This window comes from Salmo trutta, chromosome 11 (genome assembly GCF_901001165.1).
Source record: "Salmo trutta chromosome 11, fSalTru1.1, whole genome shotgun sequence".
In the NCBI taxonomy this organism is placed as follows: domain Eukaryota; kingdom Metazoa; phylum Chordata; class Actinopteri; order Salmoniformes; family Salmonidae; genus Salmo; species Salmo trutta.
The window spans coordinates 9241165-9265775 of NC_042967.1; the positions used below are offsets into that span (position 1 = coordinate 9241165).

Here is a 24611-nt window from a genome sequence, read left to right on the forward strand (position 1 = left end):
GTGTAAACGGAAGTGAACAGTGACCAAGAACAAATTCCACATTAGCGTTTTTATTTTGACGTTTATTGACACCATGGAAATCAAAATATGACAAATTTAACTGCACAGCATCACATACTTAGCCCATGTAGTCTTTAATTCTCGTTGGATAGAGGATTTGGTTGATAGATGTTATCTAGCTAGCTGCTAACTTTGGCTAACAATGGCTAACTGTTTGGTTTTTCACACTCAAATAGCCTCCATCATGGAGGTGCTAGCGAATGCAGCCGTGGCAGACATTTGTAAACTCGTAGACGACGACTATGCAGTGTTTCGTTTGGAAATTTCTCAAAGCCAGAAAGAAAACAGGACATTGCGGAGGAAACTACAGCTACTGGAACTGAAGGTGGCACGGGAGCGCGTCCCCGCCAGTCGTCCCAGTAGTGTCAAGATCCTCGACCGACACAGAAACATAGCAAGAGGTACATTTCCCGGAAGGCAGAGGCAGCGCAGCCTGTCGATGTTCATATGGTTTAGTGCCTGTTCCCCTCTGCACGTGTTCATATGTGTTACCCAGAATTGGGTCTTGGTCAGTTTTTGAATAGTGTGCAGTAATTCCTCTAATTACTTATCTTGCGCAAAGACGCATCATATTCTAACCATTTTCTTGATTAACTGCATTTCCTATTATTTACTCAATGAAAACAATGTGATACGTGGAACACAACATATCAATAATAGTATTTTAAGAAGTTATGAGAAGTGTTACCTTACATCTTTTACAAATATTGTCAAAACTGCCAATAGTTTACAATATACCACTGAGCATTGACAGTAGCTAACCATCCACCTCTTCTCCCCCAATCACTCTCTCAGGTGAAGGACATCTCACTGGAGGCCACAGGAGTTTTTTGAAGCCAGCAGGACAAAATACATGGAGAGGTGACCAACCAATCACTGTTGATGAGGGGAGTGGAACCTCAACCCAGCATGTTATCGTGATAGAGGTTAGTGTAATAGTGTTGCATTAAAAATGAGTTACTTTGTAAATAAAATTGCAGTAAGGCTCCCCTCAGCTATTAATTTGCTTACATGTACATCCTTATATCTGCCATAGGGGAGCTTGTGAGACTTCCCTACGACATTATCTAATTCTTAAGAGCCAGTAGCAAACTGCTCGCCCACAGGACGCCATACACATGGTCTGCGGTTGTGAGGCTGGTTGGACATACTGCCAAATTCTCTAAAACAACATTGGAGGTGGCTTATGGTAGAGAAATGAACATTCAATTATCTGGCAACAGCTCTGGTGGACATTCCTGTAGTCAGTATACCAATTGCATGGTCCCTCAAACATCTGTGGCATTGTGTTGTGTGACAAAACTGCACATTTTAGAGTGGCCTTTTTATTGTCCCCAGCACAAGGTGAACCTGTGCAATGACTCCTGTCATGTGGATGGATTATTTTGGCAAAGCAGAAATGCTCACTAACAGAGATGTAAACACATTTGTGCACATTTGAGATACGTTTGTGTGTATGGAAAATGTCTGGGATCTTTTTCAGCTCATGAAACATTGGTCCAACACTTTACATGTTGCTTTTATATTTTTGTACAGTGTCGCTAAAATTGTCCGTGATGAGATTCAAAATCGCAACCCTTGGTTTGTTTTTGCATTAAGTAACCATCTGTCTTCAGTACACTTAAAACCTAATTATTGTAAATTCTATTCAGTCAAATAAGTCACATGTAGCAAATAAGGCATAACATTTGTTAACCAAATTCGACACTCATTGAACTCCATATAAAACTACACAGTGAGCAAATAACAAACACACACCTGGAGAAGACAGATTTTGGGCCCAGTTATCCCTTTGAGACATCTCTCTAATTGTACACGCGTTGTGTTTGCTGTTTGTAAGTGTGGGATATGGGGTTATAGAATAGTTCATTTTAACATAGACAAACTTTTTTTATAAACAATAGAAGCTATTTGGACATTACCATGTTAATCTGAGCCTTGCTGTTGGAAAACCACTACAGTGCCTGACTTTTGGCTTTGGTAGATGCACCTCCAGACTTCACTCGACTTTCGTCTAGTGGGTTCCTTACCGCTCAAACAAGCCCATTGTTGTTCAAATCACCATGAAAGTTGTACTTTCTTGTTCCTTGTTTTATAGGTTAATACTTTGCATCGTAAAATTCAAAACGCGGTCATATAAGACATCAAAATGTATGCGTTTCCGAGTGAACAGGTTTTTGTCCTGTGAGGCTGAGTTGTAGTTCAAATTAGACCAACTTTCGCCAATGTGTCTTCTTAAGCGTCAAATGTTCTCAGGTATGATCAAATGAATACACGAATATCATTTTATATTTGTGTTACGCACACCTCTAGTAAGAGGGAACGCAACACCCTGCTACAACTCAACTCTCCGTGGTGTGAAAGAAGTATGGACTGTAGGTGTGAGTAAGGATGACAAAAAGGCAGAGAATACCGTTTACAGGGAATTTATTCCTTCGCACGGTAAGTTTGGGGAAAAGGGTCTGGACGGAACCAAAGCAAAGAAAGTAAATATCAAAGCCCCCTCTCCTACCTTACCTGCCTACCCACTACTTAACTAGCACCACCTGGTGCACTAACCAAAATACAGGGGATGGTCCGCCCAGGTCTTTCCTAGTGTGCATAGACAATAAACTACTACGGGTAATGTATGCCCGCGGGCCTCTTGCCTAAGCACTCCCTAGGTCCCTTCCCTTTCCCCCCTGGGAACAAAGGAAACAGAATAACAAACAATTTCACAACAAAACTGAGAAAACACTAACCCAGGACATTAAAGAAAACTCTCTCTGAGCACCAAACACAGAACATAACAATAAGCTTTCTCAGCAACAACTAAGTACATACCAAATCTCTGTCTGAGAAACAACCAACATATATATATATATCCCTCTGCCATCAACCTTCTCTCTCAGCAATTATCTCTCTGAAATCATCTCCCTCTGAGCAACAGAACACTGGCTTATAAAGCTTTAGGTGGGGTTGGTAATTGGGGACAGCTGCGTCCTGACGAGGGGGCGGGGTCAGCTCTCCAATCAGCAATGGGGGCCGACCAATCAGCTGCTTGGAGAACTTCAGGAAGCCATTACCTGAAACACACTCACAAATACACAAACTACAACACAGAAACTGGGGAACGTAACAATTTGCCAGCCCCAGTCTGCTAACTGCTAGCTTGTTTAGCCCCGGCCTACTAACTGTTAGCATCGGCCTGCTAACTGTCTGAATCGCCGTGTCCCCAGTCAGCCCAACCACTCACTGGACCCATATGTTCACTTGGCTACGCATGCCTCTCTCTAATATCGATATGCCTCGTCCATTACTGTCCTGGTTAGTGATGCCTGTCTTATTTCACTGTAGAGCCTCTATCCCTGCTCAATATGCCTTAACCAACCATGTTGTTTCACCTCCTACATATGCGATGACATCACGATGTCAAGTTTTCATAACAATCGGTAATCAGTATATTTGGACACCGATTTGCCGATTTAATTTATTTTAATTTTATTTATTTAAAAAATGTTTACACCTTTATTTAACTAGGCAAGTCAGTTCTTATTTTCAATGACGGCCTAGGAACGGTGGGTTAACTGCCTTGTTCAGGGGCAGAACGACAGATTTTTACCTTGTCAGCTTGGGGATTCAATCTTGCAACCTTACGGTTATTAACTAGTCTAACGCTCTAACCACTTGCTTTACATTGTACTCCATGAGGAGCCTGCCTGTTACGCGAATGTAGTAAGAAGCCAAGGTAAGTTGCTAGCTAGCATTAAACTTATCTTATAAAAACAATCAATCAATCAATCAGTCATAATCACTAGTTAACTACACATGGTTGATGAGATTACTAGTTTATCTAGCCTGTATTGCATTGCATATAATCGATGTGGTGCGCTTTCATGAAAAAGGACTGTCATTGCTCCAACATGTACCTAACCATAAACATCAATGCCTTTCTTAAAATCAATACACAGAAGTATATATTTTTAAACCTGCATATTTAGCTAAAAGAAATTCATGTTAGCAGGCAATATTAACCAGGTGAAATTGTGTCACTTCTCTTGCGTTCATTGCACGCAGAGTCAGGGTATATGCAACAGTTTGGGCCGCCCGTTAGATAAAATACGGAACGGTTCCGTATTTCACTGAAAGAAAAAACGTTTTGTTTTTGAGATGATAGTTTCCGGATTTGACCATATTAATGACCTAAGGCTCGTATTTCTGTGTGTTTATTATATTATAATTAAGTCTATGATTTGATAGAGCAGTCTGACTGAGTGGTGGTAGGCACCAGCAGGCTCGTAAGCATTCATTCAAACAGCACTTTCGTGCGTTTTGCCAGCAGCTCTTCGCAATGCTTCAAGCATTGCGCTGTTTATGACTTCAAGCCTATCAACTCCCAAGATTAGGCCGGTGTAACCGATGTGAAATGGCTAGCTAGTTAGCGGGGTGCGCGCTAATAGTGTTTCCTAAGTCACTCGCTCTGAGACTTGGAGTAGTTGTTCCCCTTGCTTCGAGGGTGGCTGTTGTCAATGTGTTCCTGGTTCGAGCCCAGGTAGGAGCGAGGAGAGGGACGGAAGCTATACTGTTACACTGGCAATACTAAAGTGCCTTTAAGAACATCCAATAGTCAAAGGTATATGAAATACAAATCGTATAGAGAGAAATAGTCCTATATTCCTATTATAACTACAACCTAAAACTTCTTACCTGGGAATATTGAAGACTCATGTTAAAAGGAACCACCATCTTTCATATGTTCTCATGTTCTGAGCAAGGCACTTAAACGTTAGCTTTCTTACATGGCACATATTGCACTTTTACTTTCTTCTCCAACACTTTGTTTTTGCATTATTTAAACCAAATTGAACATGTTTCATTATTTATTTGAGGCTAAATTGATTTTGTTGATGTATTATATTAAGTTAAAATAAGTGTTCATTCAGTATTGTTGTAATTGTCATTATTACAAATAAAAAAATAATTTAAAAGAAATCAGCCGATTAATCGGTATCGGCTTTTTTTGGTCCTCCAATTATCGGTATCGGCGTTGAAAAATAAATCAGTCGACCTCTACTAGAGACTATATCTCTCTCATCATTACTCAATGCCTAGGTTTACCTCCAATGTACTCACATCCTACCTTACCTTTGTCTGTACACTATGCCTTGAATCAATGCTATCGTGCCCAGAAACCTGCTCCTTTTACTCTCTGTTCCGAACGTGCTAAACGGCCAGTTCGTATAGCCTTTAGCCGTACACTTATTCTACTTCTCCTCTGTTCCTCTGGTGATGTGGAGGTTAATCCAGGTCCTGCAGTGCCTAGCTCCACTCCCACTCCCCAGGTGCTCTTATTTGTTGACTTCTGTAACCGTAAAAGCCTTGGTTTCATGCATGTTAACATTAGAAGCCTCCTCCCTAAGTTTGTTTTACTCACTGCTTTAGCACACTCTGCCAACCCGGATGTCTTAGCCGTGTCTGAATCCTGGCTTAGGAAAACCACCAAAAACCCTGAAATCTCCATCGCTAACTATAACATTTTCCGCCAAGATAGAACTGCCAAAGGGGGCGGTGTTGCAATCTACTGCAAAGATAGCCTGCAGAGTTCTGTATTACTATCCAAGTCTGTACCCAAACAATTCGAGCTTCTACTTCGAAAAATTCACCTTTCCAGAAACAAGTCTCTCACTGTTGCCGCTTGCTATAGACCTCCCTCTGCCCCCAGCTGTGCCCTCGATACCATATGTGAATTGATTGCCCCCATCTATCTTCTGAGCTCATGCTACTAGGTGACCTAAACTGGGATATGCTTAACACCCCGGCCATCCTACAATCTAAGCTTGATGCCCTCAATCTCACACAAATGATCAATGAACCTACCAGGTACAACCCCAAATCTGTAAGCACGGGCACCCTCATAGATGTCATCCTAACTAACTCGCCCTCCAAATACACCTCTGCTGTTGTCAATCAAGATCTCAGCGATCACTGCCTCATTGCCTGCATCCGTAATGGGTCTGCGACCAAACGACCACCCCTCATCACTGTCAAACGCTCACTAAAACAGTTCTGCGAGCAGGCCTTTCTAATCAACCTGGCCGGGGTATCCTGGAATGACATTGACCTCATCCCGTCAGTAGATGATGCCTGGCTATTCTTTAAAAGTGCCTTCCTCACCATCTTAAATAAGCATGCCCCACTCAAAAAATGTAGAACTAGGAATAGATATAGTCCTTGGTTCACTCCAGACCTGTCTGCCCTTGACCAGCACAAAAACATCCTGTGGCGTTCTGCATTAGCATCGAATAGCCCCCGTGATATGCAACTTTTCAGGGAAGTTAGGAACAAATATACACAGGCAGTTAGAAAACCTAAGGCTATCTTTTTCAAACAGAAATTTGCATCCTGTAGTACTAACTCAAAAAAGTTCTGGGACACTGTAAAGTCCAGGGAGAATAAGAGCACCTCCTCCCAGCTGCCCACTGCTCTGAGGCTAGGAAACACTGTTACCACCGATAAATCCACTATAATTGAGAATTTCAATAAGCATTTCTCTACGGCTGGCCATGCTTTCCACCTGGCTACCCCTACCCCGGTCAACTGCCCGGCACCCTCCACAGCAACCTTCCAATGCCCCCACCATTTCGCCTTCACCCAAATCCAGATAGCTGATGTTCTGAAAGAGCTGCAAAATCTGGACCAATACAAATCAGCCGGCTAGACAATCTGGTCCCTCTCTTTCTAAAATGATCTGCCGAAATTGTTGCTACCTCTTTCATATCGTCTGAGATTCCCAAAGATTGGAAAGCTGCCGCGGTCATCCCCCTCTTCAAAGGGGGTGACACTCTAGACCCAAACTGCTACAGACCTATATCTATCCTACCCTGCCTTTCTAAGGTCTTCGAAAGCCAAGTTAACAAACAGATTACCGACCATTTCAAATCCCACCGTACCTTCTATGCAATCCGGTTTCAGAGCTGGTCATGGGTGCACCTCAGCCACGCTCAAGGTCCTAAACGACATCATAACCGCCATCGATAAGAGACATTACTGTGCAGCCGTATTCATCGACCTGGCCAAGGCTTTCGACTCTGTCAATCACCACATTCTTATTGGCAGACTCGACAGCCTTGGTTTCTCAAACGATTGCCTCGCCTGGTTTACCAACTACTTCTCTGATAGAGTTCAGTGTGTGAAATTGGAGGGCCTGTTGTCCGGACCTCTGGCAGTCTCTATGGGTGTGCCACAAGGTTCAATTCTCGGGCCGACTCTCTTCTCTGTATACATCAATGATGTTGCTCTTGCTGCTGGTGATTCTCTGATCCACCTCTACGCAGACGACACCATTCTGTATACTTTAGGCCCCTCTTTGAACACTGTTAACTCATCTCCAGACGAGCTTCAATGCCATACAACTCTCATTCCGTGGCCTCCAACTGCTCTTAAACACAAGTAAAACTAAATGCATGCTATTCAATCGATCACTGCCCGCACCTGCTCGCCCGTCCAGCATCACTACTCTGGACGGTTCTGACTTAGAATACGTGGACAACTACAAATACCTGGGTGTCTGGTTAGACTGTAAACCCTCCTTCCAGACTCACATTAAGCATCTCCAATCCAAAATTAAATCTAGAATCGGCTTCCTATATCGCAACAAAGCATCCTTCACTCATGCTGCCAAACATACCCTCGTAAAACTGACCATCCTACTGATCCTCGACTTCGGTGATGTCATCTATAAAATAGCCTTCAACACTCTACTCAACAAACTGGATGCAGTCTATCACAGTGCCATCCGTTTTGTCACCAAAGCCCTATACACTACCCACCATTGCGTCCTGTACACTCTCGTTGGTTGGCCCTCGCTTCATACTGGTCGCCAAACCCACTGGCTACAGGTCATCTAAAAGTCTTTGCTAGGTAAAGCCCCGCCTTATCTCAGCTCACTGGTCACCATAGCAGCACCCACCTGTAGCACACGCTCCAGCAGGTATATCTCACTGGTCACCCCCAAAGCCAATTCCTCCTTTGGTCGTCTTTCCTTCCAGTTCTCTGCTGCCAATGACTGGAATGAACTGCAAAAATCTCTGAAGCTGGAGACTCATATCTCCCTCACTAGCTTTAAGCACCAGCTGTCAGAGCAGCTCACAGATCACTGCACCTGTACATAGCCCATCTGTAAACAGCACATCTATCTACCTACCTCATCCCCAAACTGTAATTATTTATTTATCTTGCTCCTTTGCACCCCAGTATCTCTACTTGCACATTCATCTTCTGCACGTCTACCATTCCAGTGTTTAATTGCTATATTGTAATTACTTCGCCACCATGGCCTATTTATTGCCATAACTTACCTCATTTGCACTCACTGTATATAGACTTTTTGTTTTCTTTTGTTCTACTGTATTATTGACTGTATGTTTTCTTTATTCCATGTGTAACTCTGTGTTGTTGTATGTGTCGAATTGCTATGCTTTATCTTGGCCAGGTCGCAGTTGCAAATGAGAACTTGTTCTCAACTAGCCTACCTAGTTAAATAAAGGTGAAATAAAAAATATATATATTTTATGACTGCGTCATGAATTTGATGATATAAGGTTGAAGCCCATGCAAAAACCTTATGGGACTGGAAACAGGAAGTAGGCAGGACTTTCATAATAACCTCCTCCCTTGTGTCAGTCTGCAGATGCAGAGGCTGCAGGTCCTGGAGTCAAACAGGAGAGGTCTGAAGGAGAGGATGACCCACGGCACAGCAGAGACATCCAGACTGGAGCAGCTGGAGCGCCCCCTGTAGCCATGGAGGACCCCACCACCACCCCAGTGCAGCCCAGGACCCGACACAGCATCACGGAGGTCAGTGGAACGCCGAACACCGTCCTCAAGTCAGAGACAGATACAGAGACTTTAACGGTGCTGGAGCAACTGGGCTGTCCTCCTGCTCCTCGCTCAGAGTGTTTACTTCACGGTAACCTGAGCCCGAGGATGGTTCTGTCCCATCGGGACTCAGGTGACGCGCTACAGACTGGCAACGATCTGTCCTGTTCATACGCTACAGAGACAGAGATGATACCTGGTGACATGCCTGTGGGCTTAGATACACAGACTAATCCAATGAGAGGGAACTGGAACCGGTACAGTAGTAGTGTATACTCTGAAGGGTGCCTAGATAATAAAGGGGCGGGTCTGGTCGAAGATGAGGTGACTGTGAAAGTGGAGGGCGACACTCCTCTAATATATAATCCAGACGAAACTCACTTAGGAGAACGACACTCGCAGGGCAACAACAGTGACTTCTTAGACTACAGGAAAAGCTTAGAGACGAATCTAAATGTCGCGACCCACTCCCCTTTACACGCGTTCAAGGATCACGACCCAGTGTCCATGTCGATGGGGCCTTCTGATTCACACAGCCACGTCCTTTTGGATCAGGTATTGAACTCAGACGACAGGGCGAGAGCCCAGGTTCAGGGAGGGGGCGCAACATCAGGCAATAGTAAAGAGAAACCGTTCCTCTGCATGTTCTGTAACAAAGGCTTCAGCTGCCTCCAGAAGGTGGAGATTCACCAGAGGGTACACACAGGGGAGAAACCCTTCAACTGTACCCAGTGTCATATGCGCTTCGCTGAGGCTGGCAACCTGAAGAGGCATCAGAGGGTCCACACAGGGGAGAAACCATTCGTCTGCCACCTTTGCCAGGCCAGTTTCTCCCACTCGTTCAACCTGAAGAGGCATCAGAGGGTCCACACAGGGGAGAACTCTACAGCGGCCCACAGTGTGAGAAGAGGTTCTCCCACCAGCACCAGCTGAAAATGCACTTGAAGGTCCACACGGGAGAGTGGCCCTTTGCCTGTACACACTGCAGGAAGAGGTTCTCAGAGAAGAGAGACCTCAGGATAAACCAGCAGAAAACCATTCAACTGGATAGCTGCTGACATTTAGATCAAACCCTGCATTAAAGACAAAGTTACATTTTCATTGTTGTCAGCAGAAAATATCCACAGATGCATCTGGAATAACGAGAGTGACAGATTTCAATGTTCAATATTTCTGGGTAGAATATTGCATCCAGACATTGTGTGATATACATATATATATACATACATACATACAGTTGAAGTCGGAAGTTTACATACACATTAAAACTTGTTTTTCAACCACTCCACAAATTTCTTGTTAACAAACTATAGTTTTGGCAAGTCGGATAGGACATCTACTTTGTGCATGACACAAGTAATTTTTCAAACAATTGTTTACAGACAGATTATTTAACTTATAATTCATTGTATCACAATTCCAGTGGGTCAGAAGTTTACATGCCCTAAGTTGACTGTGCCTTTAAAGAGCTTGGAAAATTCCAGAAAATGTCATGGCTTGAGAAGCTTCTGTTAGGCTAATTGACATCATTTGAATCAATTGGAGGTGTACCTGTGGATGTATTTCAAGGCCTACCTTCAAACTCAGTGCCTCTTTGCTTGACATCATGGGAAAATCAAAAGAAATCAGCCAAGACCTCAGAAAAAAAATTGTAGACCTCCACAAGTCTGGTTCATCCTTGGGAGCAATTTCCAAATGCCTGAAGGTACCAGGTTCATCTGTACAAACAATAGTACGCAAGTATAAAACCATGGGACCACGCAGCCGTCATACCGCTCAGGAAGGAGACGCGTTCTGTCTCCTAGAGATGAACGTACTTTAGTGCGAAAAGTGCAAATCAATGCCAGAACAACAGCAAAGGACCTTGTGAAGATGCTGGAGGAAATGGGTACAATAGTATCTATATCCACAGTAAAAGGAGTCCTATATCAACATAACCTGAAAGGCCGCTCAGCAAGGAAGAAGCCACTGCTTCAAAACCGCCATAAAAAAGCCAGACTACGGTTTGCAACTGAACATGGGGACAAAGATCGTACTTTTTGTAGAAATGTCCTCTGGTCTGATGAAACAAACATAGAACCGTTTGGCTATAATGACCATCGTTATGTTTGGAGGCAAAAGGGGGAGGCTTGGAAGCCGAGGAACACCATCCCAACCGTAAAGCACGGGGGTGGCAGCATCATGTTGTGGGGGTGCTTTGCTGCAGGAGGGACTGGTGCACTTCACAAAATAGATGGCATCATGAGGCAGGAAAATTATGTGGATATATTGAAACAACATCTCAAGACATCAGTTAGGAAGTTAAAGCTTGGTCGCAAATGGGTCTTCCAAATGGACAATGACTCCAAGCATACTTCCAAAGTTGATTCAAAATGGCTTAAGGACAACAAAGTCAAGGTATTAGAGTGGCCATCACAAAGCCCTGACCTCAATCCTATAGAAAATGTGTGGGCAGAACAGAAAAAGCAGAGCAAGAGCAAGAAGGCCTACAAACCTGACTCAGTTACACCAGCTCTGTCAGGAGGAATGGGCCAAAATTCCCCCAACTTATTGTGGGAAGCTTGTGGAAGGCTACCCGACACGTTTGACCCAAGTTAAACAATTTAAAGGCAATGCTACCAAATACGAATTGAGTGTATGTAAACTTCTGACCCACTGGGAATGTGATGAAAGAAATAAAAGCTGAAATAAATAATTCTCTCTCCTATTATTCTGACATTTCACATTCTTAAAATAAAGTGGTCATCCTAACTGACCTAAGACAGGGAATTATTACTAGGATTAAATGTCAGGAATTGTTAAAAACTGAGTTTAAAGGTATTTGGCTAAGGTGTATGTAAACTTCTGACTTCAACTGTATATACACTGAGTGTACAAAACATTAGAAACACCTGTTCTTTCCATGACAGACTGACCAGGTGAATCCAGGTGAAAGCTATGATCCCTTGTTATTATCACTTGTTAAATCCACTTCAGTTAGTGTCGATGAAGGGGAGGAGACAGGTTAAAGAAGGATTTTTAAGCCTTGAGACAAGTGAGGCATGGCTTATGCATGTGTGCCATTCAGAGGGTGAATGGGCAAGACAATAGATTTAAATGCCTTTGAACGGGGTTCGGTAGTAGGTGCCAGGCGCACAGGTTTGAGTGTGTCAAGAACTGCAACGCTGCTGGTTTTTTTTTTATGCTCCTGTATCAGAATGGTCCACCACCCAAAGGACATCCAGCCAACTTGACACAACTTCGGGAAGCCTTGGAGTCAACATGGACCAGCATCCCTGCGGCACTCTTTCAACACCTTGTGGAGTCCAAGCCCTGACGAATTGAGGCTGTTCTGAGGGCGGGGCAGGGGGGTGCAACTCTGTATTAGAAAGATGTTCCTAATGTTTTGTACACTAAATGTATATGCCTAAAAAGTCTTGTTACATAGTGTTTGTACAGTGTAGCCTATATGATGTTCACGTTTCATTACTTCCATTCAACTACTTAATTTTTAAAATAACTTTTAATGAGAAAATGAATGTGGTTTAAGTGATTTTTTTGTTGTTGACACATGCATGTGTGGTTTTCATGTGGTGTATTTTAAAACTTTGTTTAATAAAGACAAAATGGGACTTTTCATTCTAAGACTTTCATTGATTCTCTTTAGTATACATCACATCTGATCTCACACTATTCTGCATACATCCAACAGCGCTTTATAACCAATATACACTTACTAAATATACCTACACATACCCACACTAACAAACACCTACTGTACACGTCAAAATAATTTAGTCAGGTTTGTCTGACTTTTGACTTATCATAGCTGACTCATATTTATCCACAACATCATATTTATGTCCACCATGATGGTTTTAACAACAATGAAGTTATTCTGTAACTACAGTAAAGGAATCAAACGTAGTGTGGATGGGTACACACTATGTTTAAAGTGTGTTTATTATCTGTGTACGTACCTGAGGGAGTGTATGTCTGTATCACCTGTCTCTTCCAGGAGGGACTAGAGGTGCTGCTAGTAAAGGAGGAGGGTCTGGGGAACCCTGAGGGGACCATGGTCATGGAGGACAACCAGACTACACCTCCTCCTGAACCCAGAGAGGAACCAGTTGAGCAGCACAGGACCACACACAGTCTCACTGAGGTGAGCCCACTGTGAACTACTGTCTGTATGGTTTTAGGTCAGGGCCCGTATCCACAAAGTCTCCCCATAGCAGGGTGCTCATATCAGATTTCTTGATCAAACATCCTCTCACTCTGTATCTCTTATAGTCAGTAGACATGGAGGATGGGAAGCCTGATCTGCTGCTGGTCAAAGAGGAGACAATAGAAGACGGACCAAAGAGCATTGACCTGCTGAGTGGACTAAAGATGGGGGAGCAAGGTAAGGGAGAAATACATATAGCACATTGTCTTCCGACAGGTGGTGTCACTCCTACAAGACGCTAGCTCCTCATTGTACTGGTTTCAATCCAAGTACCAATCTCATTTAGCAAACTCCAGAAGGTGCTCTGGTCAGTTGACAGGAAAATAGAGCTCTTTGGCCATGCACACCAGTGGTGGGTTTGGTGTCGAAGCATATGGTGGTGGATCTTTGATGTTATGGGGGTATTTAGCTTCCTTTGGTCCTGGGGCCCTTGTTAAGGTCAACGGCATCATGAACTTTACCCGGTACCAGGACATTTTAGCCAAAAACCTTGTTGCCTCTGCCAGGAGGGTGAAACTAGTCCGCAAGTGGATCTTCCAGCAAGACAATAACCCCAAGCACACATGAAAATCCACAAAGAAATGGTTAATTGACCACAAAAATCAACATTTTGCAAAGGCCATTTCAGTCTCCGGACTTCAACCCCATTGAAAACCTGTGGTTTGAAGAGGACAGTCCATAAGCACAAACAAAGGATATCAAGGATCTGGAAAGATTCTGTATGGAGGAATGGTGTAAGATTCCTCCCAATGTGTTCTCCAACTCATAAAACATTTTAGAAAAAGTCTCTGTGTTGTTATCCTCGCAAAGGGTGTGTGCTGGAGTATTGAAAACAGGGGTGCCAATAACTTTGACACCCATCTTTGAGATGTATTTTTATTATTTGTTAAACAAATCTCTGACCAATTGTGTTATTATAATATAATTTGAGCATACAATATCTCAGTATTTGAATTATTTATTGTAAACAGTCTTTTATGCTCATCTTTATCAAGGGTGTCAATAATTTGAGGTGACTGTACATATTAGAACATAATATTGGATGTTCACCAATAAAAAAAATTGAATTCAAGGTTTATAACATCAGAAAAACAATAGTATAGCAACGGACGTTTGGTTCATTACGTAGGCCGGTCAAAATTTTGAAAGTTCTACCAACAGCCCTAGCAACGGAAGCTAGAACTCATCGAATCCCATTGTGATGCTGGGGGACACTATTTGGCATGACATGTTCACCCATACAATTATTTTTTCTTTCATGGTTTAATAAAATATGTCAATTCAATAATGATTTACAGCAGAAAAACAATAGTCCACGCCCTATGTCTCTACCATATATGGTTCAAATGTTACACGATTTACTCAGAGAATTTAGCAAAATTAGAGTGAATAGAATGCCATCACGGCCATGGTCAAAAAGTGGTCACTGCTAATAGATATACCTCAATGTGAATAGTGATACGCCTGGCTATTCTTTTTTCTTCATTCATAAAATGAAATCAATACAAAAACACATTATAATGTATGAACTTCACCAGGTAATTGACTTAAAATCTCCATTGTAGAGTTCTCTGCCATGTTTGTAGAGTACATTTTTTTAACCTCTTCCTGCAGGTGATTGGCTGGAGGCTAACAGAGAACACTGGGTGGCCATCTTGGATTCCCAGACTCAGACGGGTGCAGCCAAGGGCCCAGGGGACAACATCCCTGAGCAGGCCAGGACCAGAGGTGACATAGTGGAGGTCAGTGGATGGGACAGCGTCCTCAACTCTGGGCTGGGGAACAACACTGTTAACCACAACCAGAAACAGACAGTGGAACACAAAACAACATCCGAACTTAGTCTCCATGACAACAGACTGGCTGAGACCAAGGCGAGGTGTAGATTTGGTCCACAGGGACAGAGAGGTGTCCATATGCAGCGGGAGAGAATAGAAACAGACTCTGTTAACGATACTCCATCCTGCTCCTATAGTTGTGATTCAGAGAGACTGATGGAGCCTCAGGTTAACCCCCTAACAGATGCTGCCTTCAGCCTGCCTTCTATAGGATCTATCAACTGGAACATGGACCCTGTGACAACACAGACACTCCCTGGCCTTCATCCTCCTCACACTCTCCTAATGTTAAGCCAAACCTCAGACAATGACAGTGCCTCAACACTAAATGGCTACACAAGTCCATTGACAAATGACAGTATTAGGATTAATACTGTCAGTCGATCTGGTGGCAAAGAGAAGCGCTTCCCGTGTTCATTCTGTGGGAAAGCCTTCAGTTTCCCAAAACAGGTGCAGATCCACCAGAGGGTCCACACAGGGGTAAAACCCTTCAGCTGTACCCAGTGTCACATGTGCTTCGCTCAGACTGGTGACCTGAAGAGGCATCAGAGGGTCCACACAGGGGAGAAACCCTACAGCTGCCCCCAGTGTGAGAAGAGGTTCTCCCGCAAGCACCAGCTGAATAGGCACCTGAATGTCCACACGGGAGAGAGACCGTTCGCCTGTACACACTGCAGGAAGAGGTTCTCAGAGAGGAGCTACCTCAGGATACACCAGCAGAAAGACCATTCCACTCTATGACATAGAAAGGAACCGTATCACTCAATACCTTCTGAGGTTTAGATCAAACCCAGCATTAAAGAGAAAGAATAATTGTCATTGTTGTCAGCAGAAAAGATCCACAGATGCATTTGGAATAGCGAGAGTAGCAGATTTCAAGGTTGAATATTCCTGGGTAGAATATTGCATCCAGACATTGTGTAATATACACTGAGTGCACAAAACATTAAGAACACCTTCCTAATATTTAGTTGCACCCCACCTTTTTGCCCTCAGAACAGCCTCAATTCATCGGGGCATTGACTCTACAAGGTGTCGAAAGTGGAGGCTGGCCCATATTGACTCCAATGCTTCCCACAGTTGTGTCAAATTGTCTGGATGTCCTTTGGCTGGTGGACCATTCTTGATACATACGGGAAACTGTTGGGTGTGAAAAACCCACTAATCTACACTGATTGAAGTGGATTTAACAAGTGACAACAATAAGAGATCATATCTTTCACCTGGTCAGTCTATGTCATGGAAAGAACAGGTGTTCATAATTGTACACTCACTGTATAAGGCATTTATACAATGAACAAAAATATAAACGCTACATGCGACAATTCCAAAGATTTTACTGAGTTACAGAAATCAGTCAATTGAAATAAATGAATTAGGCCCTAATCTATGGTTTTCACATGACTGGGCAGGGGTGCAGCCATAGGTGGGCCTTGGAAGGCATAGGCCCACCCACTTGGAAGCCAAGTTTGTTGTTCAGTGTATATATGATGTTCACAAATGCCTGTTACATTACATCCATTCAACTACTTTATTTTTTCCCCAAAACACTTTTAATGAGAATTTTTTTATCCATGCAGATGTTTAGTTGATACATGTGTATTTGTAGTTTTCATATGGTGTATTTAACACTTCTTTATGTTTAATAAACACAAAATGGGACTTTTCATTCTAAGACTTTCATTGAGAAGCTCTTTAATATACACTGCTCAAAAAAATAAAGGGAACACTAAAATAACACATCCTAGATCTGAATGAATGAAATAATCTTATTAAATACTTTTTTCTTTACATAGTTGAATGTGCTGACAACATAATGACACAAAAAGAATCAATGGAAATCCAATTTATCAACCCATGGAGGTCTGGATTTGGAGTCACACTCAAAATTAAAGTGGAAAACTACACTACAGGCTGATCCAACTTTGATGTAATGTCCTTAAAACAAGTCAAAATGAGGCTCAGTAGTGTGTGTGGCCTCCACGTGCCTGTATGACCTCCCTACAACGCCTGGGCATGCTCCTGATGAGGTGGCGGATGGTCTCCTGAGGGATCTCCTCCCAGACCTGGACTAAAGCATCCGCCAACTCCTGGACAGTCTGTGGTGCAACGTGGCGTTGGTGGATGGAGCGAGACATGATGTCCCAGATGTGCTCAATTGGATTCAGGTCTGGGGAACGGGCGGGCCAGTCCATAGCATCAATGCCTTCCTCTTGCAGGAACTGCTGACACACTCCAGCCACATGAGGTCTAGCATTGTCTTGCATTAGGAGGAACCCAGGGCCAACTGCACCAGCATATGGTCTCACAAGGGGTCTGAGGATCTCATCTCGGTACCTAATGGCAGTCAGGCTACCTCTGGCGAGCACATGGAGGGCTGTGCGGCCCCCCAAAGAAATGCCACCCCACACCATGACTGACCCACCGCCAAACCGGTCATGCTGGAGGATGTTGCAGACAGCAGAACGTTCTCCACGGCGTCTCCAGACTCTGTCACGTCTGTCACATGTGCTCAGTGTGAACCTACTTTCATCTGTGAAGAGCACAGGGCGCCAGTGGCGAATTTGCCAATCTTGGTGTTCTCTGGCAAATGCCAAACGTCCTGCACGGTGTTGGGCTGTAAGCACAACCCCCACCTGTGGACGTCGGGCCCTCATACCACCCTCATGGAGTCTGTTTCTGACCGTTTGAGCAGACACATGCACATTTGTGGCCTGCTGGAGGTCATTTTGCAGGGCTCTGGCAGTGCTCCTCCTGCTCCTCCTTGCACAAAGGCGGAGGTAGCGGTCCTGCTGCTGGGTTGTTGCCCTCCTACGGCCTCCTCCACGTCTCCTGATGTACTGGCCTGTCTCCTGGTAGCGCCTCCATGCTCTGGACACTACGCTGACAGACACAGCAAACCTTCTTGCCACAGCTCGCATTGATGTGCCATCCTGGATGAGCTGCACTACCTGAGCCACTTGTGTGGGTTGTAGACTCCGTCTCATGCTACCACTAGAGTGAAAGCACCGCCAGCATTCAAAAGTGACCAAAATATCAGCCAGGAAGCATAGGAACTGAGTAGTGGTCTGTGGTCACCACCTGCAGAACCACTCCTTTATTGGGGGTGTCTTGCTAATTGCCTATAATTTCCACCTGTTGTCTATTCCATTTGCACAACAGCATGTGAAATGTATTGTCAATCAGTGTTGCTTCCAAGTGGACAGTTTGATTTCACAGAAGTGTGATTGACTTGGAGTTACATTGTGTTGTTTAAGTGTTCCCTTTATTTTTTTGAGCAGTGTACATCACTTCTGATCTCACCCTATTCTACAGTCGTGGCCAAACGTTTTGAGAATGACACAAATATTCATTTTCACAAAGTCTGCTGCCTCAGTGTCTTTAGATATTTTTGTCAGATGTTACTAAGGAATACTGAAGTATAATTACAAGCATTTCATACGTGTGAAAGGCTTTTATTGACAATTACATGAAGTTGATGCAAAGAGTCAGTATTTGCAGTGTTGACCCTTCTTTTTCAAGACCCCTGCAATCCGTCCTGGCATGCTGTTAATTATCTTCTTGGCCACATCCTGACTGATGGCAGCCCATTCTTGCATAATCAAGGCCTGGATTTTCTTAGGCAATATTGTGTTCTTAGGCAATATTGTGAGTGAGCCCACTCCCTTGGCTGAGAAGCAACCCCACACATAAATGGTCTCAGGATGCTTTACTGTTGGCATGACACAGGACTGATGGTAGCACTCACCTTGTCTTCTCCGGACAAGGTTTTTTCCAGATGCCCCAAACAATCGTAAAGGGGATTCATCAGAGAAAATTACTTGACCTCAGTCCTCAGCAGTCCAATCCCTGTACCTTTTGCAGAATATCAGTCTGTCCCTGATGTTTTTCCTGGAGAGAAGTGGCTTCTTTGCTGCCCTTCTTGACACCAGGTCATCCTCCAAAAGTATTTGCCTCACTGTGCATGCAGATGCACTCACACCTGCCTGCCACCATTCCTGCGCAAGCTCTGTACTGGTGGTGCCCCGATCCCGCAGCTGAATCAACTTTAGGAGACGGTCCTGGCGCTTGCTGGACTTTCTTGGGCGCCCTGAAGCCTTCTTTACAACAATTGAACCGCTCTCCTTGAAGTTGTTGATGATCCGATAAATGGTTGATTTAGGTGCAATCTAACTGGCAGCAATATCTTTGCCTGTGAAGCCCTTTTTGTGCAGAGCAATTATGACAGCACCTGTTTCCTTGCAGGTAACCATGTTTGACAAAGGAAGAACAATGATTCCAAGCACCACCCTCCTTTTGAAGCTTCCAGTCTGTTATTCGAACTCAATCAGCATGACAGAGTGATCTCCAGCCTTGTCCTCGTCAACACTCACACCTGTGTTAACGAGAGAATCACTGACATGATGTCAGCTGGCCCTTTTGTGGCAGGGCTGAAATGCAGTGGAAATGTTTTTGGGGGATTCAGTTCATTTGCATGGCAAAGAGGGACTTTGCAATGAATTGCAATTCATCTGATCACTCTTCATACCATTCTGGAGTATATGCAAATTGCCATCATACAAACTGAAGCAGCAGTTTGTGAAAATGTATATTTGTGTCATTCTCTCAACTTTTGGCCACAACTGTACATACACCCAACAGCGCTTTATAACCAATATACACTTACTAAACATACCTACACATACCCACACACTAACAAACACCTACTGTACACGTCAAAATAGTTTAGTCAGATTTGTCTGACTTTTGACTCATCATAGCTGACTCATATTTATCCACAACATCCTATTAATGTCCACCATGATGGATTTAACAACAATTAAGTCATTCTGTAACTACAGTATAGGACTCAAACATAGTGGGGAAAGGTAAACACTCAATGTTGAAAGTGTGTTTATTATCTGTGTGTACGTACCTGAGGGAGTATGTCTGTGTAATTTCTATCACCTCTCTCTTCCAAGCGGAGGAGGGTCCAGAGGTGCTGCTGGTGAAGGAGGGGGGGGGGGGGGGGGGGGGGGGTTCCCCTGAGGGAACCATGGTCATGGAGGACAACCAGACTACACCACCTCTTGAACCCACAGAGGAACCAGCTGAGCAGCACAGGGCCACACAGTCTCACTGGGGTGAGCCCACTGTAAACTACTGTCTGAATGGTATTAGATCAGGCTCCACATTCACAATGCCTCGCTGAGTAGGAGTACTGATCTAGGACCTGATCCTCAAATGACAACAAGTTATTGTCATTTGAAACAGGCTTGTAAATACATGTGTTTAGAGAGACATTAAACCTAGGCTAGATAAAGCACAGTTGCATATTTGCCTTTTAAGAGGGGATGTAGATGGAATAAAGTAATTATATTGTACTCTGTTCTTGCGAAGACACTGCTCTTTCTAAACAAGTCTGCACTGAGCTTGATAGATACTGATCACGAATAGATTTGATATGTATCGTAATAAACTTTACCGTGTTTCAAAAAACAGCGCGCATAAGCTTTTTATTTAGCCACACCCTTTGAGCCAAGACACCAACCAATAAGATCCTTTCTCTTCAGTGTTAACGGAAGGAAACAGTGGCCAACAACAATTACCACGTTAGCGCGTTTATTAACACCACGTTGGAACACAAAATATGACAAATTTAACAGCATCACATACTTACCCCATGTAGACTTTAGTTCGCGTTGTAGACCGGACTTGGTTGATCGATGTTATCTAGGTAACGCTAGGTAGCTAGCTGCTAACAATCATGGCTAACTGTAATTGTATGGTTTTCCACACTCAAATAGCCTCCGTCGTGGAGGTTCTAGCGAATGCAGCCGTGGCAGAGATCTGTAAACTCGTAGACGACTATGTCGTGTTTAATTTGGAAATTTCTCAAAGACAGATTTTTTTTTTTTGAAGGAGGAGGAGGTGGAGGCTGCGTCGTCTTTCATATATAGCTCATTGCCTGTCGCCCCGTTCCCCTCTATACATGTGTTTCTTAGAATTAAGTTTTGGTCAGTTTTTGCATAAAAAGTTATCATTCCGCTGATTACTTTGCTATCTTTCGCAAAGACACTATCATATTCTAACTAGATTCTTGATTTACTGATTTTACTATTATTTAGTCAAGATGCATGGAACATAATACATTGATCAATAAACAGTATATCAAGAAATTGAGAAGTATTACCTTACATATACTCGCCAATTCTAGACAGTGTAAATAAATATACAGCTGAGCTCTGACAGTACCTAACCTAACCACCTCTTTTCCCCCAATCACTCTCTCAGGTGAAGGACATCTGGAGGCCACAGCATCTCTGTGAAGCCAGCAGGACACAATACATGGAGAGATGACCAACCAATCACTGTTGATGAGGGGAGTGGAACCTCAACCCAGCACATTACCATGATAGAGGTTAGTGGCATAGTGTTGCATTAAAAATTACAGTTACTTTGTAAATAAAATGTGACCAGTTTATTTTAGAAAGACTCCCCTCAGGTATTAACTTGCCTACATGTAAGTCCTAATTTATCTGCCATAGCCACCAGAGAGTCAACCATTTTTTGTTGTTGTTGAAATGTTTACATTTTTGGGGGTGAACAAAAAGATGTTACAAAGAAACAAATGTGATCAAATATTTGTATAGATTTGTTGTATTATATTTGCACTGTAGTGGCCATTAGGACTCAGTTAGTAGTACATTTGAACAGAGGACTTTTATTAACAAGCTCTTATTTCATCTGGAAAAAACATGCATACTCACCAAACTATTCCTGAGATATTTAACTATTAGAAACAATTTGATTATAATTGCACACACTTACCATAAAATGTGCCAGTTGTGATGGTAGCCATTTTCAAGAACCACGTGATATCATTTAAATGCCCAGAATGTCCTCTCAAATGTACAACAGGACCTTTCAGCTGATATACGAAGGGCTATATAAATACATTTGATTTGATGATTTGATTTGACCTGACACAGTGGCATGTATGGCCTTAATTAGAGATACGGATCAAAAAGGAATGTCCATTAGAGAGGGCAAATTAATTGCTGAGTCTCAGGAGGATAGGGGAGCTTGTGAGACTTCCCTATGACGTTGTTATTCAACTCATGTACCGGAAATAACCGCCTCTCTTCTTGTGTCAGTCTGCAGATGCAGAGGCTGCAGGTCCTGGAGGATCGTCTCTGGTCAAACAGGAGAGGACTGAAGGAGAGGATCCACGACACAACAGAGACATCCAGGCTGGAGCAGCGTCTGGAGTGCCCCCCTGTAGCCATGGAGGACCTCGCCTCGCAGCCCAGAACCCAACACAGCATCACAGAGGTCAGAGGAACGCCGAACACCGTCCTTAAGTCAGAGACAGACACCAAAAGTTTAACTGTAACACAAAGGCTCTTACACACAGCATCAGACCCAGAGAGACTGGGGCTGGGGACACTGGGCTGTCCTGGCTCAGAGTATTTACCAGTATGTCACCAGAGGATGGTTCATTCCCTTGGAGATGGTGACGCGTTACACACTGGTGTTGATGATCTGTCTTGTTCTTACAATACAGAGATGGAACCTGTCAACATGCCCTTGGGTTTAGAGACACAGACTAATCCAATGAGAGGGGACTGGAACCGGTACAGTAGTAGTGTATACTCTGAAGGGTGCCTAGATAGGAAAGGGGAGGGTCTCATCGTAGATAAAGTTACTGTGAAAGTGAAAGGCGACGTTCCTCCCACATGGAATGCAGATAGTCACAGTCACCTAGGAGACAGACACTTAGATTACGGGGAAAGCTTAGAGACAAATCCAAATGTCGCGACCCACCCCCCTTTACACATGTTCATGGATCATGACCCAGTGTGCAAGTCCATGGGGCCTTCTGATTCACACGGCCGTGTCCTTTTCGATCAGGTATTAAACTCAAATGACACAACTAGAGCCCAGGCTCAGGGAGGGGGAGCAACATCAGGCAATAGTAAAGAGAAACGGTTCCTCTGCATGTTCTGTAACAAAGGCTTCAGCTGTACCCAGTGTCACATGCGCCTCGCCCAGGCTGGTGACCTGAAGAAGCACCGGAGGGTCCACACACGGGAGAAATTGTTCGGCTGCCACCTGTGCCGGGCCAGTTTCTCACACTCGTCCAACCTGAAGAGGCACCTGAAGGTCCACACAGGAGAGGCGCTGTACACACTGCGGAAAGAGGTTCTCAGAGCTACCTCAGGATACAGCAGTAGAAAAAGTATTCCACTCAATAACATAGAAAGTATCCATTCCACTCGATAGCTTCTGACATTTACATCAAACCCTGCATTAAAGACAATTTTGAATAACAAGAGTAACAGATTTCAGTGTTGAATATTCCTGGGTAGAATATTGCATGCAGACATTGTGTGATATATAATGCATATATAAGCCTAAAAAGTCTGTTACATATTGTGTTTGTACTGTGTAGGTTATATGATGTTCACAAATGCCTGTTTCATTACTTCTGTTCAACTACTTAATTTTTTATCCAATACACTTTTCAATGAGAAAATGAATGCAGTTTATTGAGTTCATGCAGATATTTTGTTGACGCGTGAATGTGTGGTTTTCATAAAGTGTATTTAATACTTCTTTATGTTTAATAAACACATGTGCATTTTCATTGTAAGACTTTCATTGAGACTCTCTTTAGTATACATGACATCTGATCTCACCCTATTCTAAATATACCTACACACTAACAAACCTCTACTGTACACATCAAAATAGTTTAGTCAGGTTTGTCTTTTGATGAATTTTGACTTATCATAGCTGACTTATGTTTACCCACAAAATATTTATGTCCACCATCATGGGTTTAACAACAATGAAGTCATTCTGTAACTACAGAATAGGACTCAAACACAGTGGGGAAGAATAAATGTTGAAAGTGTTTTATCTTTGTGTGCATGTAACACAGGAGGCTGGTGAGGAGGACAGCTCCTAATAATGGCTGGAATGGAGTCAATGGAATGGTATCAACCACATGGATGTTTGATACCATTCCATTTATTCCATTGCAGCCATTACTATAGGCCTCCTCAATTAAGTTGCCACCAGCTGCCTCTGATGTGTACGTACCTGAGGGAGCGTATGTCTGTGTAACCTGTATCACCTGTCTCTTCCAGGAGGATGAGGGTCCAGAGGTGCTGCTGGTGAAGGAGGAGGGTCTGGGGAATCCTGAGGGGACCATGGTCATGGAGGACAATCAGACAACTCCTCCTGAACCCACAGAGGAACCAGCTGAGCAGCACAGGACCACACACAGTCTCACTGAGGTGAGCCCACTGTGAACTACTGTCTGAATGGTATTAGGTCAGGTCCATAATGCTGCCTCCACAATAATTGAAAATGCAGAGAGTTGTATTGGATTTGACCCAAACCTGTTTTTTATTTAGGCCAAAATGTTCATTTCTTTGCCGTGTTGTCTTGCAGTATTACTTAACAACCTTTTTGCAAACAGAATTGATGATTTGGAGTGGATTTTTAAACACAGGCTTCATTCTTTTCACTTTGTATTACAGGCCAGTATTGTGGAATAAATGCAATGTTGTTGATCCTCTGTACTTTCGGGTATTGTTGTGTAAGCGTCATGTTATGGGTATGCTTGTCACCGGCAGGGACTTGGGGAGTTTGTCAGGAAA

At 43.5% G+C, this 24611-nt stretch overlaps 2 protein-coding genes across 7 annotated transcripts; both read left to right on the top strand.

The window, feature by feature from the left end:
• LOC115201846 (uncharacterized) lies at nt 1–15768 on the top strand. Its single transcript, XM_029765709.1, has 6 exons — nt 1–461; nt 856–986; nt 8722–8895; nt 12914–13060; nt 13189–13300; nt 14738–15768. The coding sequence occupies exons 1-6, from the start codon at nt 203–205 to the stop codon at nt 15700–15702; spliced, it is 1788 nt and encodes a 595-aa protein (XP_029621569.1). The 5' UTR covers nt 1–202; the 3' UTR covers nt 15703–15768.
• A 4235-nt stretch (nt 15769–20003) lies between these two features.
• LOC115201901 (zinc finger protein 184-like) lies at nt 20004–23590 on the top strand. Of its 6 annotated transcripts, none has more exons than XM_029765788.1 (3): nt 20004–20114; nt 21235–21361; nt 22098–23590. In XM_029765788.1, the coding sequence occupies exon 3, from the start codon at nt 22105–22107 to the stop codon at nt 23224–23226; it is 1122 nt and encodes a 373-aa protein (XP_029621648.1). In that variant the 5' UTR covers nt 20004–20114; nt 21235–21361; nt 22098–22104; the 3' UTR covers nt 23227–23590. The 6 variants fall into 6 exon arrangements, with proteins under 6 accessions (XP_029621648.1, XP_029621644.1, XP_029621649.1 ...); XM_029765784.1 differs by having other exon boundaries at nt 20004–20084; XM_029765789.1 differs by lacking the exon at nt 20004–20114 and adding an exon at nt 20524–20552.
• Nucleotides 23591–24611: the final 1021 nt, after the last annotated feature.

Coding starts and splice junctions, on each gene's coding strand:
- LOC115201846 (XM_029765709.1), top strand. CDS start 203: ATGGCTAACTGTTTGGTTTTTCACACTCAAATAGCCTCCATCATGGAG. Junction 987..8,721: donor AGCATGTTATCGTGATAGAG/GTTAGTGTAATA, acceptor CCCTTGTGTCAG/TCTGCAGATGCAGAGGCTGC. Junction 13,061..13,188: donor CCACACACAGTCTCACTGAG/GTGAGCCCACTG, acceptor TATCTCTTATAG/TCAGTAGACATGGAGGATGG.
- LOC115201901 (XM_029765788.1), top strand. CDS start 22,105: ATGCAGAGGCTGCAGGTCCTGGAGGATCGTCTCTGGTCAAACAGGAGA.